At 42.6% G+C, this 26,206-nt stretch overlaps 2 protein-coding genes across 9 annotated transcripts in view; one reads left to right on the top strand and one right to left on the bottom strand.

The window, feature by feature from the left end:
* The window catches only part of plekhg7 (pleckstrin homology domain containing, family G (with RhoGef domain) member 7), a 29,463-nt gene extending 13,548 nt beyond the window's left edge, over positions 1-15,915 (bottom strand). The window contains exons 1-9 of one of the 5 annotated variants that reach the window (XM_061677539.1): positions 15,199-15,602; positions 11,524-11,546; positions 8,256-8,348; positions 7,697-7,935; positions 7,336-7,376; positions 6,966-7,070; positions 6,406-6,555; positions 6,075-6,170; positions 2,108-2,206 (exon numbers count right to left, since the gene is read on the bottom strand). In XM_061677539.1, coding sequence (XP_061533523.1) covers positions 2,108-2,206; positions 6,075-6,170; positions 6,406-6,555; positions 6,966-7,070; positions 7,336-7,376; positions 7,697-7,935; positions 8,256-8,348; positions 11,524-11,546; positions 15,199-15,510 — 1,158 coding nt within the window. In that variant the 5' untranslated portion in view covers positions 15,511-15,602. Of the gene's footprint in view, positions 1-2,107; positions 2,207-6,074; positions 6,171-6,405; positions 6,556-6,965; positions 7,071-7,335; positions 7,377-7,696; positions 7,936-8,255; positions 8,349-11,523; positions 11,547-15,198 lie in introns of all 5 variants that reach the window. The other 4 variants (XM_061677544.1, XM_061677542.1, XM_061677541.1 and 1 more) reach the window with 4 other exon arrangements.
* An 8,269-nt stretch (positions 15,916-24,184) lies between these two features.
* The window catches only part of itpr2 (inositol 1,4,5-trisphosphate receptor, type 2), a 90,676-nt gene continuing 88,654 nt past the window's right edge, over positions 24,185-26,206 (top strand). For 2 of the 4 annotated variants that reach the window (XM_061677545.1, XM_061677546.1), the window contains exon 1: positions 24,187-24,554. In XM_061677545.1, the coding sequence (XP_061533529.1) occupies positions 24,463-24,554 (92 nt within the window). In that variant the 5' untranslated portion in view covers positions 24,187-24,462. Of the gene's footprint in view, positions 24,555-26,206 lie in introns of all 4 variants that reach the window. The other 2 variants (XM_061677548.1, XM_061677547.1) reach the window with 2 other exon arrangements.

A 26,206-nucleotide genomic window follows, 5' to 3' on the forward strand; every position in this document is an offset into this window, starting at 1 on the left:
CTTATCAAAGTGCTAAATGACATAAGGTTGAATAATGACTCGAGAAAGGTGTCAATTCTGGTCTTGTTGGATCTCAGTGCGTCTTGATACATCCATCCACCCATCCATTTTCTGAGCCGCTTCTCCTCACTAGGGTAGCGGGCGTGCTGTAGCCTATTCCAGCTGTCATCGGGCAGGAGGCGGAGTACACCCTGAACTGGTTGCCAGCCAATCGCAGCGCACACATAAACAAACAACCATTCACACTCATATTCACACCTACGGGCAATTTAGAGTTGTCAATTAACCTACCACGCATGTTTTTGGGATGTGGGAGGAAACAGGGGTGCCCGGAGAAAACCCACGCAGGCACGGGGAGAACATGCAAATTCCACACAGGCGGGGCGAGGGATTGAACCCAGGTCCTCAGAACTGTGAGGCAGACGCTCTAACCAGTCGTCCACCGTGCCGCCTGCTTTTGATACAGCAGATTATAATATACTGCTGAACAGGTTGGAAACATGGGTAGGACTAAATGGAACAGTCCTTAAACGGTTCAGGTCCGACCTGGAGGAAGAGTTATTTTGTAACAATTAGAAGTGTTAATTCTCATCAAATGGCAATGACCTATGGGGTCCCCCCTCAAGGATCAGTTCTTGGACCCCTCCTGTTCAGCCTGTATATGCTATCCTTGGGTCAAATTCTTCAGAACTTTAATTGTGACTATCATAGCTATGCAGATGACACACAGTCTATCTAGCAGTGTCCCCAGATGACTCAATTGAGGTGTTGTGTCACTGTCTCAAACATAACTGGATGAGCGAAAATTTTCTTCAATTGTGAATAAACCTGTACAGAAAATGGACAGATGGATAAACCACAACAAAACTGAGATAATTGTTTTAGGCAATAACGAGGATTGCTGTTAGTAAATACCTGGAGTCACTCTCTTTAAAAAAAAAAAGACCAAGTCCAAAACCTTGGTGTACTGATAGATTCCGACCTGACTTTCAACAGTCATATCAAATCAGTTACTAAAACTGCCTCCTACCATCTGAAAAACATATCCAGAGTGAGGGCTTGCATTTGCCAGGCAGACCAGGAGAAGCTCATCCATGCTTTTATCTCACGTAAACTTGACTATTGTAATGGTCTTCTGACTGGACTCCCCAAAAAGAGCATTAAACAGCTGCAGCTCGGGTTCTGACCAGAAAAAAGAGGTCAGAGCATATTACTCCAATTCAGAAGTCTTTACACTCCCTCCCAGTCAGTTTTTGACTAGATTTTAAAGTTCTGCTTCTGGTCTCTAAATCACTAAATGATTTAAGTCCTGAATACATGAAAGAAATGCTAATGATATAAACCCAGTAGGGCTCTGAGATCGACAGACTCAGGTCAAATAGTGGAGCACAGAGTCCAAAGCAAACATGGTGAAGCAGCATTTAACTATTATGCTGCACACAAATGGAATAAATTGCCAACAGAAGTGACGTCAGTCCCACGTGTGAATGTTTTAAGTCCAGGTTAAAAAGCCTTCTTTTTTTCCCACTTAAATATTTCTTGCACTGTACGCAGTTTTAATTGTACTTTAATTTGTTGTCCCTCTTTGTTTTCATTTGCTTTGCCATTGAAGCTTTTTCCCTACCAGCACCTTGATGTGTCATGTAATGGTTTTGTTGTTCATGCCAGCTGAGCATTTGCATGCAACGGTAGTAACTGCTCACACACAGTTCTGTCCCTCCATTGAATGCTGAGACATTGTTATCTGTCTATCTTTCTGTCTGGCACACAATGTCAAGTTGTCAACTCATCCAAAGGAAAATAACGCACGTGGCTGATGTATTTAATGGTTTTAAATGACATCAAATACTTTGGGAAGAGGCCTATGGGAACTCATGAGTCACCCTGCAAGCCTTTCTTTGATTTGTGACTCAAAGGTGGCATTTTAATTGTCAATGTCTAGCTGCTCCTACTGCCTATCTAAATCAAAATAATTCCCCCACCCCTCCCCCAAAAAAACAAAATGCCCTGTACATTCAGGAATCAAGTCAAAATGTTGATGTGAAATAATTTGTTTTGCTAATGTGTAAGAAATCTAGAAATGAGTGGCAGTGGACTGGAGTCTTACTTTGCTCAACAGCTCTAGCAGAGTGGCTCGGTTACCATCGGTGACATCCAACGAGTCCTTGATGACGCGCAGGAGATTGTTAAGGAAACCAAAGCTCACCTGCAATGAAAAACATGGTGTGTCCAGTGACTATGCACTATATAACACATCACACCATACAAAGACATACTTCCTTGTTGCAAGAACAAGGCATCTAATAAAATATTTTTCACAATCAGCAAATGAGTTGTTCTTAAATGATCAAGCCACAGGGCTCATGGCATCCATCCAGAGGTGTCTCACGCATGACATTAGCCGGGTTTGAATGCAGACTTTTTTTGTCATTCTGACTGAAATCATTCGGATTGAAGATCTCGTCAACTGTTTACATGTGACGTGATCTATGCCGATTTGGTGTATACATATGTACTACATTTAATCGGAATAGCTGTGTTACAGACATCTAACATGCACAGATCAATGTGAACATCACGTGATTTATCAAGATAGAGGTCAGTTGTTTATTTAACACAGCTTGTGATTGTATTTACACATTAAAGCAACAGCTTTATGAAAACAAGTTACAAGTAGTTAAAAACAAGCTCTCCATCACAGAGCAGCTCTGGTAGGAAGCCGCCATATTTTCAAATCCGACATCACTGCGAGGCAGAGCGTGCACGGACAGAACGCAGCCTGACTATACGGATTGAACTGTATACTGTACTATAGCTATACTATATTACGACACAGCATACTATATACAGCTGCTGAAATAAGTATTTAACGTCACCATTTTGCTTACTAAATATACTTCCAATGGTGCTATGCTATACCTGAAAAGTTCACCAGATGTTGGGAACAACCCAAGTAATACAAAGAAAGTAGAACAAATAAACTCAGAAATTAAGGTGTGTGTAACAGACATGCAAACACCAAAGGCATGAAAAAAGTGAACAAAACATTGTAGTGGGGGTGTGGGGCGTATCCCCCGGGGCCCCGCAGAGAATTTATTTTAACTTAACATAAATTAAGCAATCTGAAAGACTGAAAAGTACAAAAAGGCATAAATCACATTTTGAACACTCAGAAAAACATTTATTTACACGGCTCAAATACATGTTGATGTAAAAATGTAAGATTAAATTAAATTTGCCTCATTTCTTTGCTTTTTTTGTTTTGGCATGCCTCCTCCAGGAAAATATTAAATACAATATTTTTCTGTTTTTATTGGCCATTTCTGATTTTGAAATTAGTTCATTCTGTGTTGTGACATAATCCCTAACATTGCTCTGTCGCTTAAAACATTTAACATTAACATAAAACTAATTAGATAATTGTAGGCGCGTTTCCTAATTAATACATGATGTACTAGCTCATCAGCTCGTTGCCGATGTTACGTATGCTTCGCGGTTCCGCCGGGACCACAACCAGGGCCACGACCCGCAGCACCACAACACAAAAATGCAAAAGACCAGTGCAACAAATACGACACTGGCTGATCTGATGAGCAAAAATGTTGCTCAAACATAAGAGTAGCAATAGAGGATGTCCGCTCCAGAGGTGGGTATAGTAGCCAAACATTGTACTCAAGTAAGAGTACTGTTACTTGACAATAATGTGACTCAAGTAAAAAGTAGTTCTCCCCAAAAAAATATTTAAGAGTAAAAAGTACACTGAAATATTTACTCACATAATGAGTAAATAGCACAAACAATAAAAAAATAAAATCAACAAAAAAACATTTGCAATTTACAGCATGATTTTTTCTCAAGTTATAAGTGATCTGAAATATCCACGTTTGGGCAGACAGTGCCAGACAAATACTACAATACAAGAAAACTTATTTTTGTTCGTCTAAATGTAAACAAGAGTAGCGCGTCGTTGCCTACAGGTTAACGACGACCTTCCCAAAATGGTGGCCATCAAGGCACGACGATCAGCCGGGCTGGATTATTTAAGTGTTGATACCTATGCCCGGGAAACCATACAAGACTTTGTGTAAGGTCATGTGACTTTCTTTTGTTGTTTGATTGGTGAACTAGACTTAAATGTCACTAGCGCTTAAATTAAATTGAAACAGCGCCCAATGCAGAAAATCTCACGTACGAAATAAGATATAATTGATAAGAAATAATTGATAAATAAAAGCCATGCCTCTTAATCACTCAGCACACGCTCACACCACTCACTGTATATATATTTTCCTCACATATACATATCAAAGGGTTCCTGGGGGGCTGGTATGGGATTGGGAAGGTGTGGGTGTCAATCCGGGTTTCAGCATGTGTGTGCTGTTTCCCGGTCCGCGCACCCTGCCCCTCCGCCCTGGATTTTAAATGCATCACACACACTCCCCACGTTTTAATACACCACATACACTCATCTCTGAGGGGGCGGTGGGTCGTGGGTGGTGGGGGAGCTGTTAGGCAGCAGTGCCTGGGAGCCCACCCCACCACCCTTGGCTCACTGACCTCTCCAGATTTTAATGCACCACACTACTCGGGGGGCGGGGTGGGGGGGGGCACTGATACGGGGTAGGGCCAATGACTGCCAGTCGGGGACCTGGGAGTCATAAAAACAGTGGGGAGGTGGGTTTTTACTTAGTTGCATGGCGGTGCTCCTGAGGCCGGGCTCCCCCGAGCTGGATGACTGCTTGGCGTTGGGCGTCTTGTCCTGTCCTTCCCTCACAGGGTGGAGCACTATTGCCCAATACAACACTAATATCTAATCTGTCATTGTTCTAGATATAGAATGATTTACTTTCCTCATCTTGTTTTCAGTTAGTGCTTTGCCTTTTGTTGTCTTTGTTTCTCTCTCCCCTTTAGAATCTTTGTTCGGTTCGACTGATTGACTCTGATTCTCAATGAACTTCAATTATAATACTAAGAAACCACAGCGGAAGCTTAAAAACTCCACTGTGACACAGTAAAACTGTTCCGGCATAAAAGGGATACCGAGCTTCCATTCTGTTTGACCTAACAGGACAAAAGAAAACCAAAAAAAAACAACAACAAACAATGGATAGAAGTATCGAACAACATTTAGATCATTGTAATGGAGTAAAAGTACTGTTACCGCTAGCTGCCAGCGTTCAAGGAGTACAAAACCGCCGATGACGGCGACGGTGACCGATCCCCCCTCCCCCACCCAGGAACAACTCATCAGGTTTACAAGGTGATTGAAAAGTAACTCCCTATTTTTCAGTACTGTACTGAACTGTAATTCTTACAAGAAATGACCATGAGAAGAAAGTGTATTGCGTGGAGTTTTATTTAAAATTCGATATGGGCGCCAGCATTAGCCACCAGTTTCTCAAGCCGCCTGGGAAACGCATTAACTGATTTTACAAGAACTCTTGTGGGATGGAAGACATAACTTCTCATATTCGCCCTTCAAGTTCTTCCAAAGTCGTTGGTTTGGTAGAATAGACTTGCTCCTTTTATCATGGAACATATACAAACACATTTAGAAAAATATTACAACATATGAATAAAAGTATTTTAAAATAGGGAGTTACTTTTCAATCAATGAAATGTTCATGTCAATAACACTTTTGGAAATGTATCTGAGAAAAACAGTGACGTGTTAAATATTTATTTCAGCTGCTGTATGACTATTCCACCCCTCTGAAACCAAATGAAATTCCATTCAGATTCGGCCTGTTTATTTATATCATTGAGGTGTTCATATGGAGTATTATTTTTTTTTGGTTTGGGCTTCTAACCAGATTCTAATGGGAATACAAGGCTCCATGTAAAACAGGTTATTGTGTCCGTGTTAAGTTTTTGTAGCACTTCTAGACATCTCTTTTGTGGTTTCTAAGCTGGGGGAGGAGAGTATTATAATTATTTTGCCTAGTTGCTGAAATAAAAGCGTTGTCATTTACACTGCACAATAGACTGATAATGCAACGACGTTTGGGATGATTTATTGATGTGTTACGTGCAAAGTTATCAGGCCCGCTTGCTGTGTTTGCATTCAAGCTCACCAAGCAAAGCTCACTGAGGTTTGCAAACAGCCTCCAGGTGTCAATATCAGCCAGGCAGGATCTCATCTGAAGGTTTCTAAGTGTCGCCAAAAACACCTGAATGCAACAAAGGAGTCAGACAGACAATCGGCTTAGACATACTAATGTTGTACTCGTTTGTAATCCGAAGCTCTAAAGCACAGACAACCAAAAGACTTTGAGTCCGGAATTCATAGGGAAGATGCAAAGAACAAAGCAGCAGGTGTTGGGTTTTCGTCTGGGTTTGGTGTGTTTGTTTGCAGTGCTGTGTGTATATTTCTGTGTTAGGACGCATTGTGCGGAGAAAAATCACCTCTTTGAGAACCATGAGCTGATCCAAGAAGTAAACGCACTCGCTGGTGAAAAGCTCCCAGATGGCCTCTTGTCTTTTAAAGGCAACAGGGTCAGAGGTGGCGCTCCACTGGGAGGACTGGTCCTGCAGGAACTCTGCCACGGTGTAGTCCTGGACAAAAATGACCAAAGTGTATATAGCTCATGCCAAGAAATTTGTATCAAACTACAGAGGGTGAAAGTGAGAGGTCCATTATCTTTCCTCTTCTCTCCTTTGTTTGTGGAAAACATTGATCACATTCTGTGATGTTCCTCCCACCATGCTGATCCACTCAAGCATATGCAGTGTGTATTTATTTTTATATGGTGGATGGTTACCGCCTAGAAAATCAGGTTCTTGCACAATTTGTTATTTCAGAGTGGCACGTTCAACACAGATTTTATTTGGATTGCAAATCTGGATGCCTTAGTATCTCAACTTGAATAACGTGGGAATTGAAAATCACTCGCAGCACAGGGAGCGGTATTTACACAACAAATAGCGTGGTGCTTCAGGTGCTCCTGACAGAGGCCATTTCTCACCTTATATTTCTGAAGGTCACAGTTCCTCCAGTCCTGAATTTCTGCTGTTGAAAGATATCGTTCAATATCAGACACCGACATTCCTGTTTGGGACTTCCCTTTAGTCTGAAAGTTAAAAAGGCACACCTTTAAAAAAAAAAAGTGTCATTGTGTGTGTTTGTGTTAAGCAAACAAAAAATGTGTTAGCAGGCGGCCGTGCGCATTCAAGCCCAGTCTTGCATACTCAAAATGTAAACTAACCAATTTGGCTCAGGTCTTACAGTGGGCATTTCCGCCAATTGCAAACTCTAATAGGAAAAAGGGATTAGGAACCCCATGAACACACAGGCATACAGTACACAACAGCCACTCTAACATAAATATGACTCACTGTGCTACGCCTTGAAAAAGGCCACTTTGACTTCTTTGTGTCTGCAAAAATAAATACATCAAACGGCGATCATTACAAAGGGAGCAAGGGAGAATATACAAAATAATATGAACCTGAACAATGTGCTGGAAAACTGTAGTTAGAAAGTTAGTTGTCCTATGTGAGAGAGCTTCCTGCTTTGATGGGATTGAGGACTGCCAAGTTTAAAAATGTTTACAAATCATTACTAAAATAAATCTGGTGAAAATATTAGAAGCATGCATCTCTGCTCCGTTCTAAAAGTGTTAACGACAATTGCAATTTGATTCCTGGAGCAACACACAAGAACAAAGTAGCAGGAAAGCATGATTGATGAGCTTACCTGGCAGATAAAGACAAGAGATGTTTGGACTGACATGTCGTGTGAAAGCAGTAAAGTGAAAGTTATCACTGGCATTCTGCCCAGATGGTGAGACAACATATAGTGCACTGGAAGAATTCGTGTTACCAGAAAAGTTGTTTAGCATGTCAGCTGCTCCATTAGATACAAACAGGTCTCCAGGTGAAACATCCAAGCCAGGTAAACTGACGACTACAGAGCTCCGCCTCCTTTCCTGTAGACTGAAGTAGACAGAAAATCTAAACGAGGTGCTCTTCTAGCTAAATTAAATAACACAAAAGTGTTTCATGGCTCATGTATTTCGATTAGTCCCGTCAAATTTATACAAGCAATGCAGCTTTGTTAGAGATGATATTTCCTGTACGTCAGGAGGAAATGACTAAATTCCAGGAATCATTCTTCCTGAAATGCCAGTGAAATACCATCTGCACTGTGCGGTAAAGTGGCTATTTACAACAAGTGCGGAACAGAGAAAAATTATCAAAACAAAGTGGTATGTTTCTGGCCTTTAGATGGAAATGCTCAGTGTCAAAAGTATCACCCCATTTGTGCTAAATGAGTCACGGCATTGCTCTGTGGCACTTCTAATCCTCTTGGTGGCCTTCCACAGTGAGTTACCGAGGCATGTCTGTGGCTGGGGAACAAAAAATAAATACAAATAAATAAATGAAACAGGTGTGCCGTTTAGCCCAAGGCAAAGCTCACGCAGCTACTGTTCTCAAGTGTTTTAATATATCAACTGTGGTGATTACGGGAGAGTGTAAACATAAGCATATCATCATTGTCATTCAGTCATGCTTTGAAATTAATGTGCCATTTCACACGTACAGAAAGCCAAATTTCTCAGATAGACAAGTTGGTTCAATATGGACTTTTTTGTATTTTTTACATTTCCACATAAATGTTGCAAAGCATGTTTTTTGTTTTCTTCCAGCCGGAAGGGGTGTTAGGATACCTCAAGGAATATGCTGATTGCCAATAAATCACAGGATGGGGGAACTGCCACAACACAACACTACCAAGAACTACTCTCTCAAACTATTTACACAGCACAGGCTGCTTCTGCAGAAGTAAAGGTTCACTTGCACCAGCTTGACATGTCGTGACAGTTGGCCAGTGACCCTTGACAACTCTCTGAGGTTTCACTTCCTAACACTGACAAAAGGTTAAGAGCAACAAGAACTGATGAAAGCAGATCATTGTTTCTAATGTGCTGTAAACAAGCTTATTTAAGCAACATGCACTTAATGAAAGTAGAACTCATCGTGAAGCTCCACTTACAAATTCAAGTTAGTGTTCATAATAATAAACGTAAGAGGAAGCACAAGAAAGAGGAACGATGTCACATACAACATGCAAAGCAGTAGTGGTAATTTATTTTCTTCCTCGTAGAGCACAATAAGCTGAAGTTACATTTCTACAGTTGAGCTAGCTCATTTGTCAAGCAAGCACAAATGCCTGCAGGCAGGAATCAATGCACTCGGGTAAGTTAGTGGCATTCACTCTTGTTGAACTGTGAAAGTGAAAACTGATCCTTTCAGGTAAAGTAATACCGCCTCAACGTTTAATGAGATAATAGCGAGTGGGCAGCAGCACCTGAGGAGGATACAGGCCTAATGAGATTGGAAGAAGGGGCACGAACACTGCCCGCAAACCAGGTCAGAGCATGTGCATGCGCTTCATTCTGCAGCATCCTCACAATGACATGCTGTTGCTTTGTGGCCACTCAGAAAGCCGCCTCTGTGTCCACTGTGGGTACTTGGAAAAATAGGTGCTTTGTTCCTTGCTCAACAAGAGAAATAATGATGCACGGAAACAAAACGACCTACGCCAATGCCTTTGCAGGGCTCGGCCACTGTAAGCGGCGCAGTGCCAGGGTGTAATTAAAGAGACAATAGCTGCCTAATTATCCAGCCAGGGAACAGTTCAGTCGCCCATTAGGAGGGGTGTGGGTGGCAGTAAGAGAAAACAGCATTAATGAGGGTTTGTCTAGTCCACACATAACCATGGGACTCTCAAAACTTAACTGTGCTCCACTAACAAAGACACGAGTGACAAAGAATGTTCAATGGGGCTCCTTAAATAAGAGGTCCCATCATCCTTGTTCATGGGTGCCCAGAGACATAAGGCAAGGCCCTCAAAGTGCCAGAACAAGGTGGGGCGGATTATGTTTTTGTGCTAACGTCCAGTCATCACAAAGCCAGCTCATCGTGACAATTAGAGACAAAAGGAGGGAGGAAGGGTAGGTTCATACTAGACTTTACACCGATTTGATCGGTATCGGCCGATATTTAACATTTTATGCCGATCATAATTCGCCGTGTGCACAGTATATTTGAATCCAAAAGTTAGTTTATTTTTAGCCTTGTCGTGTGTCTTTTGACGTAGTAGTGTAAATATCTGACGGCTAATAAAGTTATTTAAATAAATAAACATGTCGGGGGTCTGGGACAAACAAAATGTAAGAGACAGCCCGGATCAGACTACAAGACAAATTTGCTCTTTCACGATTGCACTGTCAGACTACTGCAATAAAATTGTGTATTCCGATACCACCATATCCCGTTTTTTACGATCATTGGGCTTTAGCTTGCCAACTCAAATGCGACCGGATACACTCATTACCGTGGCGACGACAACAAGAGTGGAGCGCATCGACTTTGTATTATAAGGACAAAATGGGGAAAAATGTGTGTTGGTGGTCACCGGTGCTCAGGACAGGAGAGTACGCTCATTTAAGGGTTGCTTGAGGTATGTTCCCGTACTTTTAATACGATAAGGCTCACAATCAGGCAATAAAATTTTATGTAGCCGAGCAAGCTAGTGGTACCACAAACGGTTGAACGTAAACATGCCGCCATTCTGTCGAATCATGCTCTAAAGCAGGGCTGTCAAACACATTTTTGTCACGGGCCACATCATAGTTATGACATTTGTAGCGGAGGACCGCTACAACTGTGAACCCAAATAAACAAAAGATTACCACCTATAATTACATACAGTATACATAACACATTGATGAGTAACGAGTTTTGAAATCAGAAGCCAATATAAACAAGTTTCTCCACGATGACATGTGTTTTCAAAGGGGGATTGGTAACAAAAAAATGCTTGCAAATATCTCAATGTTGTTACACCAGAACACAATTAGCAAGTTTGATTTGCCTTCACAGGCCACATAAAATGATGTGGCAGGCCGGATCTGCCCCGACACCTGTGCTCTAAAGTTTCGGTGTGGGTGAAGTAATTTCATTAAAAATAAAGTAATTTAATTACAGTAAGTTAGCACCCATTATTTCGGTCATGTAATGTTGGTTTGACCTGACTGATTAGAATACACGATCTGACTAGAGCAGTGATTTCCAACCTTTATGGAGCCAAGGAACATATTTTATAATTGAAAAATTTCACGGCACACCAACAAACAAAAATTTCACAAAAAGTGGATACATTAATTACTGTATTTACTTCCTGCCATCTAATAGAAGACCATTCATTTGTTCTGTCTGTCCATCTGCCTCACTGGCATAAATAGAGGAACAAAGATACATTCTTTTTTGTAAATATAATTTTTGGAGCAGTTAAGTACACAAGTATATACAGTAAATGAACATGTCATTTAAATAGACACATTCCTTCATCTTGTGATTGTATCGGTGATCGGTTATCGTTTTTTTAAACTCGCTGATCGGTCCCAAAAATCCAGATCGTGTAAAGCCTAGTTCATACATTCCTGATATTCAAACAGTTTCCCCTCAAAAGGTCAAAGGTTTATGGGATGATGCTTACTCAGCATGCAAAACACTCACCTATGAGGACGATGCTCCTTCTCCTGCAAAAAGAGGACAATGCAGTCAGTGGCAAATTCCAAGGTCATCATCAAGGTCAAAACTGGATCATCACCAACTTTCAATTATGTATATATCAGACATGCAAAGACCAAAAGGCATGAAAAAGGTGACCCAAAAAAAACATTATAGAGGGGAGTGGGGGGAATCTCCTGAGCCCCCACAGAGAATTCTTTTTTATTTTAACATGAATTAAGCAATCTGGAAGACTCTAAAGAGTACAATAAGGCAAAAAAAAAAAAAATATATATATATATATATATATATTCTTCATGCAGAAAAATTAATTTACACCGCTCACGTACATGTTGATGTACAAATTTAAGATTAAAATGAAATTTGCATAATTTCTTTGCTTTTTTTTTTTTTAATCTGGCCTCCAATTTGAGCCACGCCCATCTCCACCTGCACTTGATGCCAGGTTCAAGCTGTGCCACATGAATAGCAGCCTCCTCATTAAGCACTCTCATTCTGGAAAAGAAAATGCATCAAAAAATGCATCCTCTAGGAAAGTATTAAGTACAATATTTTTCAGTTTTTATTGGCCATTTATGAATTTGAAGTTTGTTCATTCTGTGTTGTGACATAATCCTTAACAGTGCTTTGTTGCTTAATACATTTAACATCAGTAAACTAATTAGATAATTGTAGCCGCGTTTCCTAATTGATACAAGATGTACTAGCGCATCAGCTCTTGTCGCCGATGTTACGTGTGCTTCGCGGTTCCACTTCGGACCACAACCAGGGCCCGGACCCGCAGCACCTCAATGCGAAAAAAACAGCGCAACAAATACCACAATGGCTGATCTGATGAGCAAAAATGTTGCTTAAACATAAGAGTAGCAACAGAGGATGTCCGCTCCAGAGGTGGGTAGAGTAGCCAAACATTGTCCTCAAGTAAGAGTACCTTTACTTGACAATAATGTGACTCAAGTAAAAAGTAGCTCAAAAAAATTACTTGAGTAAAAGGTAAACAGGGAAATTATTACTCAGGTGCTGAGTAAATAGTGAGTAACTTTTTATTTGGTTTTTTTTTACCACAGCATGAACCTCAATTAAAAAAAATTACAAAATAAAATGTAAATGTACAAATTCTGATGTTGCTGTGTGTGCACAGTCAAAACTACCCCAAAATTTTTTACTGAAGGGTGTTTTCTCAAGTTAAAAGTGATCGTGTTTGGGCAGACAGTGCCAGACAAATACTACAATACATGAAAGCTGTTGTTTTTGTTCGTCTAAATGTAAACAAGAGTAGTGCGCCGTTGCCTTATGGTAAACGACGACCTTCCCAACATGGCCGCGACGTACGCACGTCGATCAGCGGGGCATGCTTATTTAGTGTGAATACCTGTCTGGGAAGCCCAATGGAAGACATTGTGAGGTCATGTGACTCGTGTCGTTTGATTGGTGAACTAGACTTAAACATCAATAGCGCTTAAATTGGATGACGCAAACAGCGCCCGATGCGGAAGTCGAAGTCTCGCGCACGAAATAGTTGATAAATAAGCAAAAATTGATCAAAGTAGCAAGCGACATTTAGATCACGGTAATGGAGTAAAAGCTTCTTAACAGCAGAAGCAGCGGAAGTTTTTTTCTAGTCTCGCGTGATTTCGATTTCGAGCGGACAGGCGGAACCTCAGGCCGCATATTAGTCCGTCGCAGAGTAATATTCACAATTACATCTGTGTGCGGATGGTGGCTGTGTGGAATGGATCTAGCTGCCAGCGTTCAAGGAGTACGAACCAGCCTATGACGTCAGTGACGGCGACACCCCCCATGAAAAACTCATCGGATGAATACGATTTACTATTTTGAGTTCAAAATGGCGAATTTGCATGCATGATATATACACAATGTACATCCTTGACATTCCTAAATGATGTAATAGGAATTAATATGCCATTAATAAAAACAACCTTGTGGGATGCTGAAAAAAAAAAAAAAAGATCTAAAGATTTATCTGAACATGCCCCAATATGTTTTCCTTGGCCCATGTGCCAAAACACACAGTTTTGTAAAAATCGGTCAAGTACTTTTTTTTTTTTTTTTTTTTTGCCTAATCCTGTTAACGGCGATGAAAACATAGCCTTAACAGGGGTAAAACCCACGGTATAGCTTTGTTTTTGGGTACACTCGGCATTCCATGGGCAATGCAGAGTGCTCTTCTAGCAAATGCTGCCATTATATCACTTTCAAAGACATTCAAATTTGAAACAGTGTTTTAAGTGGTCGCTCAGGTTCAAAAGCATCACGATATTTGAAGAGAATGCCAGAACTCCATTGAGAATGTGCTCTGTTGAATAGCAGGAGCTGATGAAAAGATCTCCTATTATCTTCTTCTATCGCTCACTGACCCCTCCATTATTGGGTGACTGCTGACTGCCGTGAACGGGGGCCCAGGGAGAGCACTTCCCAGGGCTCGTCGGGCAGTGGGCTCGGTCCGAGCTGTCAGTGCATGTAACTGCTGATTCATTGGCTGTCAAAAGCCTGCATTGTAGATGACCACCACAGGGGGGCAAGGAAGAATGAGCCTGATAGGACTTCCACAAAGAAGGAATGTGTAACAATTTAATTTACTGGCTGTGGATTAAAATACACACCAGACTACATTGCATAGTGTAATGCGGCCGGAGATTTAAGGGCCCTGGGTTCAATTTCCCCCAGTGGTATAAGGGATATGAGGAGGAGGAGCAAATGAGCAGCCCCCCCCCCCCCCATTTAAAAGAAACAGTCTGCTCCCGCCCACAGAATTTAAAACAATTCCCAGATGTCTTATTAACACACATGCGTCAAACTGGTGGCCCAGGGGCCAGATCCGGCCCACCACATCATTATATGTGGCCCACGAAAGCAAATCAAAATTGAACATTGTGCTCTGGTGTAATAACAGATAGTTGCAGGCATTTTTTTTTTTTTGTTACCAATCCCCCTTTAAAAAGAAATGTAATAGTTGAAAACCATGATTTTACAGGCTTCTGATTTCAAAACTGGTTATTCATCAATGTGTTGTGTATACTGTATGTAATTATATGAGGTAATATTTCATTTATATGGGTTCACCGTCGTAGCAGCCCTCCAGGGAAGTCATAACTACGATGTGGCCCGTGACAAAAATTAGTTTGACACCCCTGTATTAACATGTCTGTGACATAGTTTCATCAAAAAAACCCAAGGAGCAAGTATTACAGCACAAGTCTCAGACACTTTTAAGGGAGGAAATAAAATCAGCATGTTTTAAGGGGGTCCTGTCTCATGCAAATGAATCACTGATCACCCCGCCCCCCTCAACTGGGGGCATGCCATTGTATGCATGCCAAGTACGGCTTTTGTTGGGGAGAAGCAGAAAATGAAATTATGAAATTTGTGTTTATATTAAAGTCCTGTTTCTGGCAACCATCTGTGCAGGGGCAGATCTATAGAATTATTCTTTTTATGAAAAAACAAATTTGATTTTGTGCAGACATTTTTGGGGTAATGAGAACTTCTGTTTACCCCCCAAAAAACATTCATCTGAACACATGAAATCTAAAATTTGACATCATTCAGTCGGAGTGTGTACTGATGTGTAGCCTACCAACGTGGTTGGTGGTGCACCATTTTTTTTTTTTTTTTACATACAAAAACACCACTGCTTACCTGTAATTCACTATCAAGAAAGCCAAAATCTTTCACAATAGTAGGGTGAGCACTTCGACACTCTGGCTTCATGGAAGCAATACCATTGTCAAAGGTCTTTGATCTATGTGATCTGGTTCTCTGTCGGCCACAGGATGAAATTGGCGGCTGGTCGTGACAGAGCTCGCCACTCGACAGGAGGGGGCTTGTGGCGAGGGGAGACTTTATTCTGTGTAAAGGCGATGACAAGCTTGCAGGGGAGGGCTCCTCCTTGGTGATACCCATCCTTGCGGGATCCTGGGTGTCCAACACGGGACGCCTGGTGCTCCTCATCCTCCTCAAGGTGGGAGAGGTGGAGATGCGGCCGGGAGCCTGTCGGTCGAACTGGAAGAGAGGTGCTACCTTGCCGTCATGATCTAGTAAGGGTGAATGCCTCAGCCTGGAGTGTGTCCGTGTGAGATCGATGTGCATTATCACCGGGTTGCTGGTTTGGCACCCCTTGTGCTCAAAAGGGCCTCGATCCGTTTGGGTCTCTGCATTCGCCACACCTGAAGTGACAACTTCATTTCCCACCCATTCAATATAACTCCAGTCCAAGTTCTTTTCAACATCCTGGTCTCTGTCTTTCATGACAACATGCTTCATTTGAGACATTTTAGCCTCAAAGGCATCGTAGAGTAGCAGGCTTTCAGAAAGTGTAAGGCTCAGGGGTCCGGCTGCTTTGCCTCTTGTGAAAAAAGGTCAGATCCTGCAGCATTCCAACACAAATCACACCAATAATCTCGCAAGATTCTGGGGGAGGAAAATTAGGGGGGGGGGGGGGGGGGGGGGGGGCGAGTTAATTCCATACAAGCAAAACAGGAACAGTCTGCATGCACCACTGCTGTTCTTCTGAACAGGACCAGTTAACAGTACACAACATTGAGAATTCACCTGAGCATACATTATATGGCTACTTTTGACAAGCCCGAGAAGACCTTTAACAAGCCTTCTAAATCGTGGGACCTAGCTGAAGGCAACAAAAGTGGATTGCAAGGTTTATTCCATGTGACAATAGCGTGATACAAAGACAAGGCTGTTCGCTGTTAGTTTAGGTCACGGATGTTCTTTAAAATGACAACAGCGTCTTATACTTCCATGCTTAAGTCGGCGACATTAACAACATTTTCTTGTAACTTTAAAACCAAGCCACCTGCTTCGGGCTCGCTCACGAGGTAACAAAGGAGATTAGCGACGTCCTCAAAACGCGTCACGCTCAGTGGACAATATCTGCGGCGGGCACACAAGCTCACTAAAGCCGAATGAAGTCAGGTGTACTTACAAGCGTGGAACGGGAACCGTCGAGACGTGAACCAACAAGTGGCGGAGAGAAGACAAGCGTGACACGGGATGGGGGCGTCCTGGTCGACTGGTGCAGCCGAAATGACCCAAATACAAATGCTCCCGATGTTATTTCCAAAAAATAATCATGTGTGCTCGTGTGTCAAGCGGCTATATAAAAAGGAGAGAAGCAGGTGCTAGTGACTACATGAGGGCGTGGAGACTTTGGCTAGCCAAGCTGGCGGAAAGGTGCAAGTGAGCACCGCCTGCACGGAAACATGAGCGCCACACTCTGGCGGTGTGTGGGCACACCCAATTGGATAGTTTGCTTCGTGAATTTGGTGCAAACCTTTTCTTTTCTTTTTTTTCTTTTTTTAAATTCTATAATCTTTTTAATTTTTATCGGCAAAACTTTCATGATCAAATAGAAACGTTGTTTGTTTTATTTCAAGAGACACAAGTTAAAGCTGCAATGCGCGGTTGAAACCCAAGAGTCACAAATAGAGGAGAGCAATTTTCATACAAGCGTACAATTTTTTTTCAGGTGAATTAAAACAGCTGATAATGTCGATTTCAGCAGGTGCCTCGCGTGTTTGTTTACAATATGAACCCTAGAGGGCGGCGTAGGTCACGTATTAACACATTGGAGAAGCTTGAGAAGCTTGATCTCCAGCGCCGCCTAATGTATCAATATAAATAAAACATCAGTCTACTTCTTTTCCTTAGAGGTCACCACTGTTTTTCCATCTAAGCCCATCTTCTGCATCCTCCTCTCGAACACCAATTGCCTTCATATCTTCCTCACTAGCCCTCTTATAGATCTTCCCGTAGCGTTTTTTTTTTTTTTTGCCTGAAAGCTCCATCCTCATCGTTATTCTACCAATATAAAAGTATGGTCTCTATAACTTTGTGTCCAAAGCATCTAACATCAGATGTCCCTTTGCTCACCTCATTTCTAATCTTATAATCTTATCCAATCTGGTCAATCGTAAAAAGAACCTCATTTTCATCCCCACCTCCATCTCTGCCTCCTGTTGTCTCTTCAGCGTCACTGTCTCCAAGCCGTACATCATGGCTGGCCTCAACACTGTTTTATAAACCTCATCCGTCCTCAAGAGAATGGGATGTCACTTAAATTCATATCTGAGTCAAGGCGGAAAGGCGGATGAACAATGGCCATTGAAACTCTGGCTGTGTGAGCCACTGCAACATCCTGCTGAAACAACACACGGCGGATAGGCACGCGTCTTCGTCGCAATTCAGGCACCAAGAAGTTATTTATCATCTCAATATAACAGTCGGAGGTCATAGTAACAGATCAAACAAGACCAAAGACCAAATCAACAGAGCAATATTTGAGAAAGTGGAAGCCAACTTCCATCAACGCTTTTAGAAATGCATCAAAGAAAACGGACACCACATGATGGAAGTCGTTTTCCACACTTGATTGTGTCAAATGCTATTTAATAATAAAAATGCATTACACTTCTGTAGCGCTTTTCTAAGCACTCAAAGACGCTTTACAATTTCATGCATTATTCATTCACTCCTCAGTCACGCACGGGTGGTGGTGGTATGCTACTTGTGTAGCCATAGCTGCCCTGGGGAAGTCTGACGGAAGCGTGGTTGCCATTCTGCACCTATGACCCCTCTGACCACCACCAAACATCCAACCACATTCATTCGTAGGCAATGTGGGTTAAGTGTCTTGTCCAGGGATGGCATGCACTCGGGCACATTAATATCAATACAATTTGTTTGCAGCTACCAGTTATTATTTTGTGAGTGTTTCAAAAAACATCTGTCCTTTCTGCCCCACCCTTTACTGTCACTCCTGTAGGCAGCACTTCATCACCGAGCCACCAAATTATACTGTCAATTAGTGTAGCTGATCTGCAGGGGCGGCACTATGAGGTGGTCAGGGGTGGACGTGGCCACCCCCACCTTCGGGCGTGGCCACCCCACCTGTGGGCTTGGCCACTCCGCAGCTGCCCCTAATGTAGTGCTCCTCTGGGCAAAACATTGGTTTTCGGCCACCCCACCAAAAACTTTCTGGCTGCACCTCTACTGGCAGACACGTCATCCAACCACAAACACACAACAAATGGTGATGTCAGAAGTTGGCAAAATTCAGAAAGACTTGACAAACACATTTTCCAAAATTGGCAACTCACATAAGATGCATTGTATTGTATTTTCAAACCGCTTAGTTTTGCTCCCTTTTCAAACAAAATCAATTATAAAGTGCACATTTCTTTTCATAACTAGATTTTGTGTTTTTCATAGTTGTACAACAAATGTTTACTTCATGTTCATCAATAGAAAAAAGTCTAATTAAGAATTGCTGGCAGTGACAGTATTTGTTGGTTGCAGCTGTTTTCGTGAGCTTGTCACACTGTTTCCCAACCTTTTAATAGATAAAAAAAATGTTGGCACAATGGTTGGGAATTACCCAGAAAGAGAAAATTGCTGATTTGAAACTCCAGTATAGTTACAAAATACGAACGGACACTTTGAAAACTGCCAGTCTATTTAAAGCCACAAGGAAATTCAATGACATTTAATGTTTTGCCACATGTTCAAGATTGCACTGACTACTTACTTTCATAAGTATGTGTTCCTTTTGTAGTTTTGTACTTTAGTCCCACTATTCTGAAGCAATAGACCAGTGGTTCTCAAACTTTTTGCACCAAGTACCACCTAAAACAAATCTTAGCTCTTCAGTTACCGCCCAGTTACCGCCCCCATGACTAAGTAAAATACAATGGCGTAGTAGGTTATTCCTACATTTAGTATTATTCTAAGCCACTGTTACATTATGCATAGTTTGAACATTTAACACTGCGCTTACATATAGGAAAATAAAAAAAACTATTTAAATAAGGGTTCAATTAAAATGTACTGCACACAAAAAACAAATAAAACATGTACCTATAAACATATCTATACACACAAACAGTTGCAGTACATAAATTTAAATTAGGGCTGTCAATCAATACATTTTTAAGCTGTCAGTCAACACTGGGATTGTCAGTGTTTTATGAATGTATTTATTAGTCAGTTGTCAACACTGGGGTTAAAAGAGTGCGAAGGCACAACATATTTAATTTCACGGGAATTTACATTATCATTTTACTTTTTATATGAATATGACAAATATAAAGCTAAACTAACCTGGATGCACTGTATAGGAATAAAACAAAAAAGCTTAAGCCACTGTAACATTATGTCCAGTTTAAACATTTAATTCAGTGATTATTTCACATACCCAAGAGGGAGCCCACGTACAACGACTGGTACTCGCACCACACTTTGGCTACGTTCACACTGCAGTGCGTGATGCAATTCAGATATTTTTGTTCAAGCTGATGTTTTTATGCAGTCGGTTCACATGACAAAAACAAATACGGCTTCTGCTAAGGATGGAATGGGTCCGTGACGTCACACGCATGTGCACAAAACAGGACATAACATTGCGAGTGCACACAACCACGAGACGCCATGTAGACGGAAGTAAATACGGCCCCTCGCATCGGTCTCGTAGTGACGCATTTGTGAGAATTTCAAAGATTTTGTGCAACCGGAGCCAACATTTTCTTATCTTTATTTCTTCTTCTTTTCCTTTCAGCTTGTCCCTTTAGGGGTCGCCACAGCATGTCATCCTTTTCCATGTAAGCCTAGCTCCTGCATCCTCCTCTCTAACACCAGCTACCCTCATGTCTTCCCTCACAACATCCATCAACCTTCTCTTTGGTCTTCCTCTAGCTCTCTTGCCTGGCAGCTCCATCCTCATCATCCTTCTACCAATATACTCACCATTTCTCCTCTGGACGTGTCCAAACCATCGAAGTCTGCTCTCTCTAACTTTGTCTCCAAAACATCGAACCTTGGCTGTCCCTCTGATGAGCTCATTTCTAATTTTATCCAACCTGGTCACTCCGAGAACGAACCTCAACATCTTCATTACCGCCACATCTAGCTCTGCTTCCTATTATCTCTTCAGTGCCACTGTCTCTAATCTGTACATCATGGCTGGCCTCACCACTATTTTATAGACTTTGCCCTTCATCCTAGCAGAGACTCTTCTGTCACATAACACACTTGACACCTTCCTCCACCCATTCCAACCTGCTTGGACCTGTTTCTTCACTTCCTGACCACACTCACCATTGCTCTGGCTGGTTGACCCAAAGTATTTGAAGTCCTCTACCCTTGCTATCTCTTCTCCCTGTAGCCTCACTCTTCCCCCACCACCCCTCTCATTCATGCACATATATTCTGCCTTACTTCGGCTAATCTTCATTCCTCTGCTTTCCAGTGCATGCCTCCATCTTTCTAACTTTTCCTTCACCTGCTCCCTGCTTTCACTGCAGATCACAATGTCATCTGCAAACATCATGGTCCACGGGGATTCCAGTCTAACCTCATCTGTCAGCCTATCCATCACCACTGCAAACAGGAAGGGGCTCAGGGTGGATCCCTGATGCAGTGCCACCTCCACCTTAAATTCGTCTGTCACACCTACAGCACACCTCACCACTGTTCTGCGCCCTTGGAACATGTCCTGTATTATTCTAACATACTTCTCTGCCACTCCAGACCTCCGCATGCAGTACCACAGTTCCTCTCTGGGTACTCTGTCCTAGGCTTTCTCTAGATCTACAAAGACACAATGTAGCTCCTTCTGACCTTCTCTGTACTTTTCCATCAACATCCTCAAGGCAAATAATGCATCTGTGGTACTCTTTCTAGGCATGAAACCATACTGTTGCGCGCAAATACTCACTTATGTCCTGAATCTAGCCTCCACTACTCTTTCCCATAACTTCATTGTGTGGCTCATCAACTTTATTCCTCTATAGTTCCCACAGCTCTGCACATCACCCTTGTTCTTAAAAATGGGCACCACCACACTTTTCCTCCATTCCTCAGACATCTTCTCAGGCGCAAGAATTCTATTGAACAAGCTGGTCAAAAACTCCACAGCCACCTCTCCTAGATGCTTCCATATCTCCACAGGAATGTCATCAGGACCAACTTCCTTTATATTTTTCATCCTCATTAATGCCTTTCTAACTTCCCCCTTACAAATCATTGCAACTTCCTGGTCCACCATACTTGCCTCTTCTACTCTCCCTTCGCTCTCATTTTCCTCATTCATCAACTCCTAAAAGTATTCTTTCCATCTATCTAGCACACTACTGGCACCAGTCAACATATTTCCATCTCTATCCTTAATCACCCTAACCTGCTGCACATCCTTCCCATCTCTCTGTCTGGCCAGCCTGTATAGATCCTTTTCTCCTTCTTTAGTGTCCAACCTAGCATACATGTCATCATATGCCTCTTGTTTGGCCTTTGCCACCTCTACCTTTGCCCTATGTCGCATATGAATGTATTCCTTTCGCCTCTCCTCGGTCCTCTCAGTGTCCCACTTTTTCTTAGCTAACCTTTTTCCTTGTTTTTCCTGTACTGTGAGGTTCCACCACCAAGTCTCCTTCTCTCCTTTTCTGCCAGAAGATACACCAATTACTCTCCTGCCTGCCTCTCTGATCACCTTGGCTGCAGTGGTCCAGTCTTCTGGAAGATCCTCCTGTCCACCGAAAGCCTGTCTCACCTCTTCCCGACAAGCTGCACAACACTCGTCCTGTCTCAGCTTCTACCACATGGTTCACTGCTCTGCCTTTGTCTTCCTAATCTTCCTCTCCACCACCTGAGTCATCTTACACACCACCTTCCTATGCTGTCTAGCCACACTCTCCCCACTTACAGTCGGTAACCTCCTTCAGATTACATTGTCTACACAAGATGTAATCCACCTTCGTGCTTCTACCTCTGCTCTTGTAGGTCACCCTATGTTCCTGCCTCTTCTGGAAAAAAGTGTTCATTACAGCCATTTGCATCCTTTTTGCAAAGTCTACCACCATCTGTCACTCCAAGTTCCTTTCCTGGATGCCGTACTTACCCATCACTACTTCATCACCCCTATTTCCTTCACCAACATGTCCATTACAATCTGTACCAATCACGACTCTCTCTCTGTCTGGGATACCCAGAACTACTTCGCCTCGCTCCTTCCAGAATTTCTCTTTCACCTCTAGGTCACATCCTACCTGTGGGGCATAGCCACTAATCACATTATACATAACACCCTCAATTTCAAGTTTCAGCCTCATCACTCTATCTGATACTCTTTTCACCTCCAAGACATTCTTAGCGGTCACTGATGGTGTAGTGGTACACTCGCCTGACTTTGGTGCAGGCAGCGTGGGTTCAGTTACCACTCAGTGACGTTGTGAATGTGAGTGTCAATGGTTGTCCGTGTCTATATGTGCCCTGCGACTGACTGGCGACCAGTTCAGGGTGTAGTCCGCCTTTCGCCTGAAGTCAGCTGGGATAGGCTCCAGCGTCCCGCGACCCTAACCAGGATAAGCGGTGTTGAAAATGGATGGATGGATGGACATTCTTAGCCAACTCTTCTTTTAAAATAAACCCCATTTCTCTTCCCATCTACACCATAGTAAAATAATTTAAACCCTGCCCCTAAACTTCTAGCCTTACTGCCTTTCCACCTGGTCTCCTGGACACACAATTTATCAACCTTTCTCCTTATCATCATGTCAACCAACTCCGAGATTTTCCTGTCATAGTCCCAACATTCAAAGTCCCCACATTCAGTTGTAGGCTCTGTGCTTTCCTCTTCTCTTTCTGCCGAAGAATCCGCTTTCCACCTCTTCCTTTGACTTCGACCCACAGTAGCTGAATTTCCACCGGAGGCCTGCAGGTTGACGGCGCCGGTGGCGGACGTTGTGAACCCGGGCCACGACCGATCCGGTGTGAATTCTTTGGATGAACGCTCATATTTGTTTGGCAAAGTTTTAAGCCGGACGCCCTTCCTGACGCAACCCTCTGCATTTATCTGGGCTTGGAACCGGCCTACAGTTTGCACTGGCTTGTGCCCCCCCATAGGGCTGCATTTTTCTTATCTTATGTTTATCAGTTCTAAAGCATCTTCTTCTCACCACAGTGTTTTCTGCTCCTTTGTCTGCAGTTTGCTTTTGTCACGTGTCTGTTTTGTCTAACGTTTGTTGCCTTTTGATGATGTACAGGTCGGATGCGTCCATACTCCACCCATATCCGATCTACAGTATATCCATATATAAAAGAGGCTTGGGTCGGATAAGAAACAAATGGAATTGTACTTTTCACATTGTCATGATTCTGATACATGTCACATTGGGCAAAAAATGGGAGTTGACCTGCAGTGTGAACATAGCCTTTGAGAAGCACTGCCATAGATGATTCAACTGTGATGATGTATGTGAACCCTTTGGAATTTCTTCAGTTTCTGCACTAATTGGTCATAAAATATGATCTGATCCTCATTTAAATCACACAAATAAAAAGTCTGCTGAAACTAATACGACACAAACAATTATGTTTTCATATTTTTTAAATTGAAAATAACACATTTACAGCAGGGAGTAACAAGTGAACCTCTGCTACGAATTCTCTTAGAGCTAATCAGTCGGGTCGTACAGACATTTAACATAATGACAAAAAGCATTTGTTTTTTAAACTGCTAATTCCACTTATAGGAAGAGGAAGAAATGCAGTGACGAAGTGAGGGCCTGTTGTTGTGAGGGGAATTTGCTCAGAGGCTTGTCAGGCTGCAAGCAGTCTCCGCCCCCTTGAGGTGGATGTGAAAAGCAGATCTCTGCCACTCTCTGACATACAGGAAGAAGTTCAATAAGCCTGACAGAAGACGCCACGTCTTGAAGAAGCTCGTTTGAAATACATATACACTTCTTTTGCTCTACTATATAGTGGGCCTGTTGGCTGTTAAAGTCGAGCATGAAGAGGGAGGGTTGATGATTCAGACGCGGCGCCGTAACCCGTGGATTACTTCAAGCAAAGACATGGGGGAAGCAGGGCACGTTTGAAACCGATCGTCACGTCTCCGAAATGTCAGAGCACAGGTCCAGCTTCCTTCACATCGGAGACATCGTGTCTCTCTACGCGGAAGGCTCGGTGAACGGCTTCATCAGCACTTTGGGGTACGTCGCTTCTCGATGACCGTTCCCCCTTCTTTTTCAAACTCCTCAATCTCGACTACACTAACTTTCACGTGTCTCGCTCGCTGCTAAAAAAAAAAAAAAGAAAAAAAGAAAATCACACAAACATGTAAATGTGGCACCACAGCCGCTCACCCGCCGCAAATGTAACAGGTATGCAAAGCAGGAAGACAAAAGTGCAAACGTTTCCAGCCAACTTTCTTGATTTCCTTTTTGGCTGCGTCCCACTGAGGAGGAAGTGTCGCATTCGACAAAATTCGCCGCTTGAATCGCACCATGATCATAAGCAGTGAACTACTGACAGGAGACTTATGATACAGTGTGAGAACAGTTAATTTTACTTTTACACGCCAGTGTTGTTTTTATATGACTAAATAGTGGGCCAAATAAACCACCAGGAAAAGTACACCCAATACAAATCGTAAAAAAATTAAAAAAACCCTACAATCAGTGTTAGAAATACCAAATCTAAACATGATGCGTTTCGTTTAACAATCTAACACATTGTTTGCCCATCGTTTTTCAGCCAAGGCAACGATTTAGCAAAAGACAATATTTCACAGCAGACCACCACTCAAAAATGTCACTAAGTATCCATCCATCCATCCATCCATTTTCTGAGCCGCTTCTCCTCACTAGGGTCGCGGGCGTGCTGGAGCCTATCCCAGCTATCATCGGGCAGGAGGCGGGGTACACCCTGAACTGGTTGCCAGCCAATCGCAGGGCACATAGAAACAAACAACCATTCGCACTCACAGTCATGCCTACGGGCAATTTAGAGTCTCCAATTAATGCATGTTTTTGGGATGTGGGAGGAAACAGGAGTGCCCGGAGAAAACCCACGCAGGCACGGGGAGAACATGCAAACTCCACACAGGCGGGGCCGGGGATTGAACCCGGGTCCTCAGAACTGTGAGGCTGACGCTCTTACCAGTCGTCCACCGTGGCGCTCACTAAGTATAATGTATGAAATAATGACGGTCACATCTCAATTTACTCACAAATGCACTTTTTCGGTGTGAAATCTAGGACCGTTTAAACGAACGCAGCAGGTGGATAGACACCGGTCAGTTGTGCCTTTTTCCATCTCGTGGAAGAACATTCAGTTGTCCGGCATGTCACTATACAGTATGTTGCTAGTGTAGATAGAGCAACAAAGATGCGTCATTTGTGGTAAATACATCATTTTCTGAGCAATTTCTGACCTTTTTGCTGCTCTGCCTTGTCTGTTACAAATCAATACCGTGCAGGCGTTCACCATGTTGAAAAATACTGACGGCACACCACTTAAAACATGTTTGTGGTTACTCTACATGCGAGTACAGCAGTGCCATGGAAGCAAAAACAAGAGTTGAAACTGAATATTATTATATAATTTGTCTTCAAAGTAACTATGTTGACTTGTACGGTCATGTGACGTATATCCGGGCACTGGTCACAACGGCAGCCATTGTGGATTAGTGCAGTCAAGTGTTTGCACTGCAACCACAAATAGGATTTGACAGTGACAAATTATGGCTAATAAGTCTTTGGGAAGTTATCGGTGGGAATTAGATGTTATTTCAGGAAAGCGGTAGGATGATAAGTGAGCGATGATCGATAATAGGCCTTGCAAATGACCCCAAAAAATATAC

The sequence above is a fragment of the Phycodurus eques genome, chromosome 5, assembly GCF_024500275.1.
Source record: "Phycodurus eques isolate BA_2022a chromosome 5, UOR_Pequ_1.1, whole genome shotgun sequence".
Taxonomy (NCBI): Eukaryota; Metazoa; Chordata; class Actinopteri; order Syngnathiformes; family Syngnathidae; genus Phycodurus; species Phycodurus eques.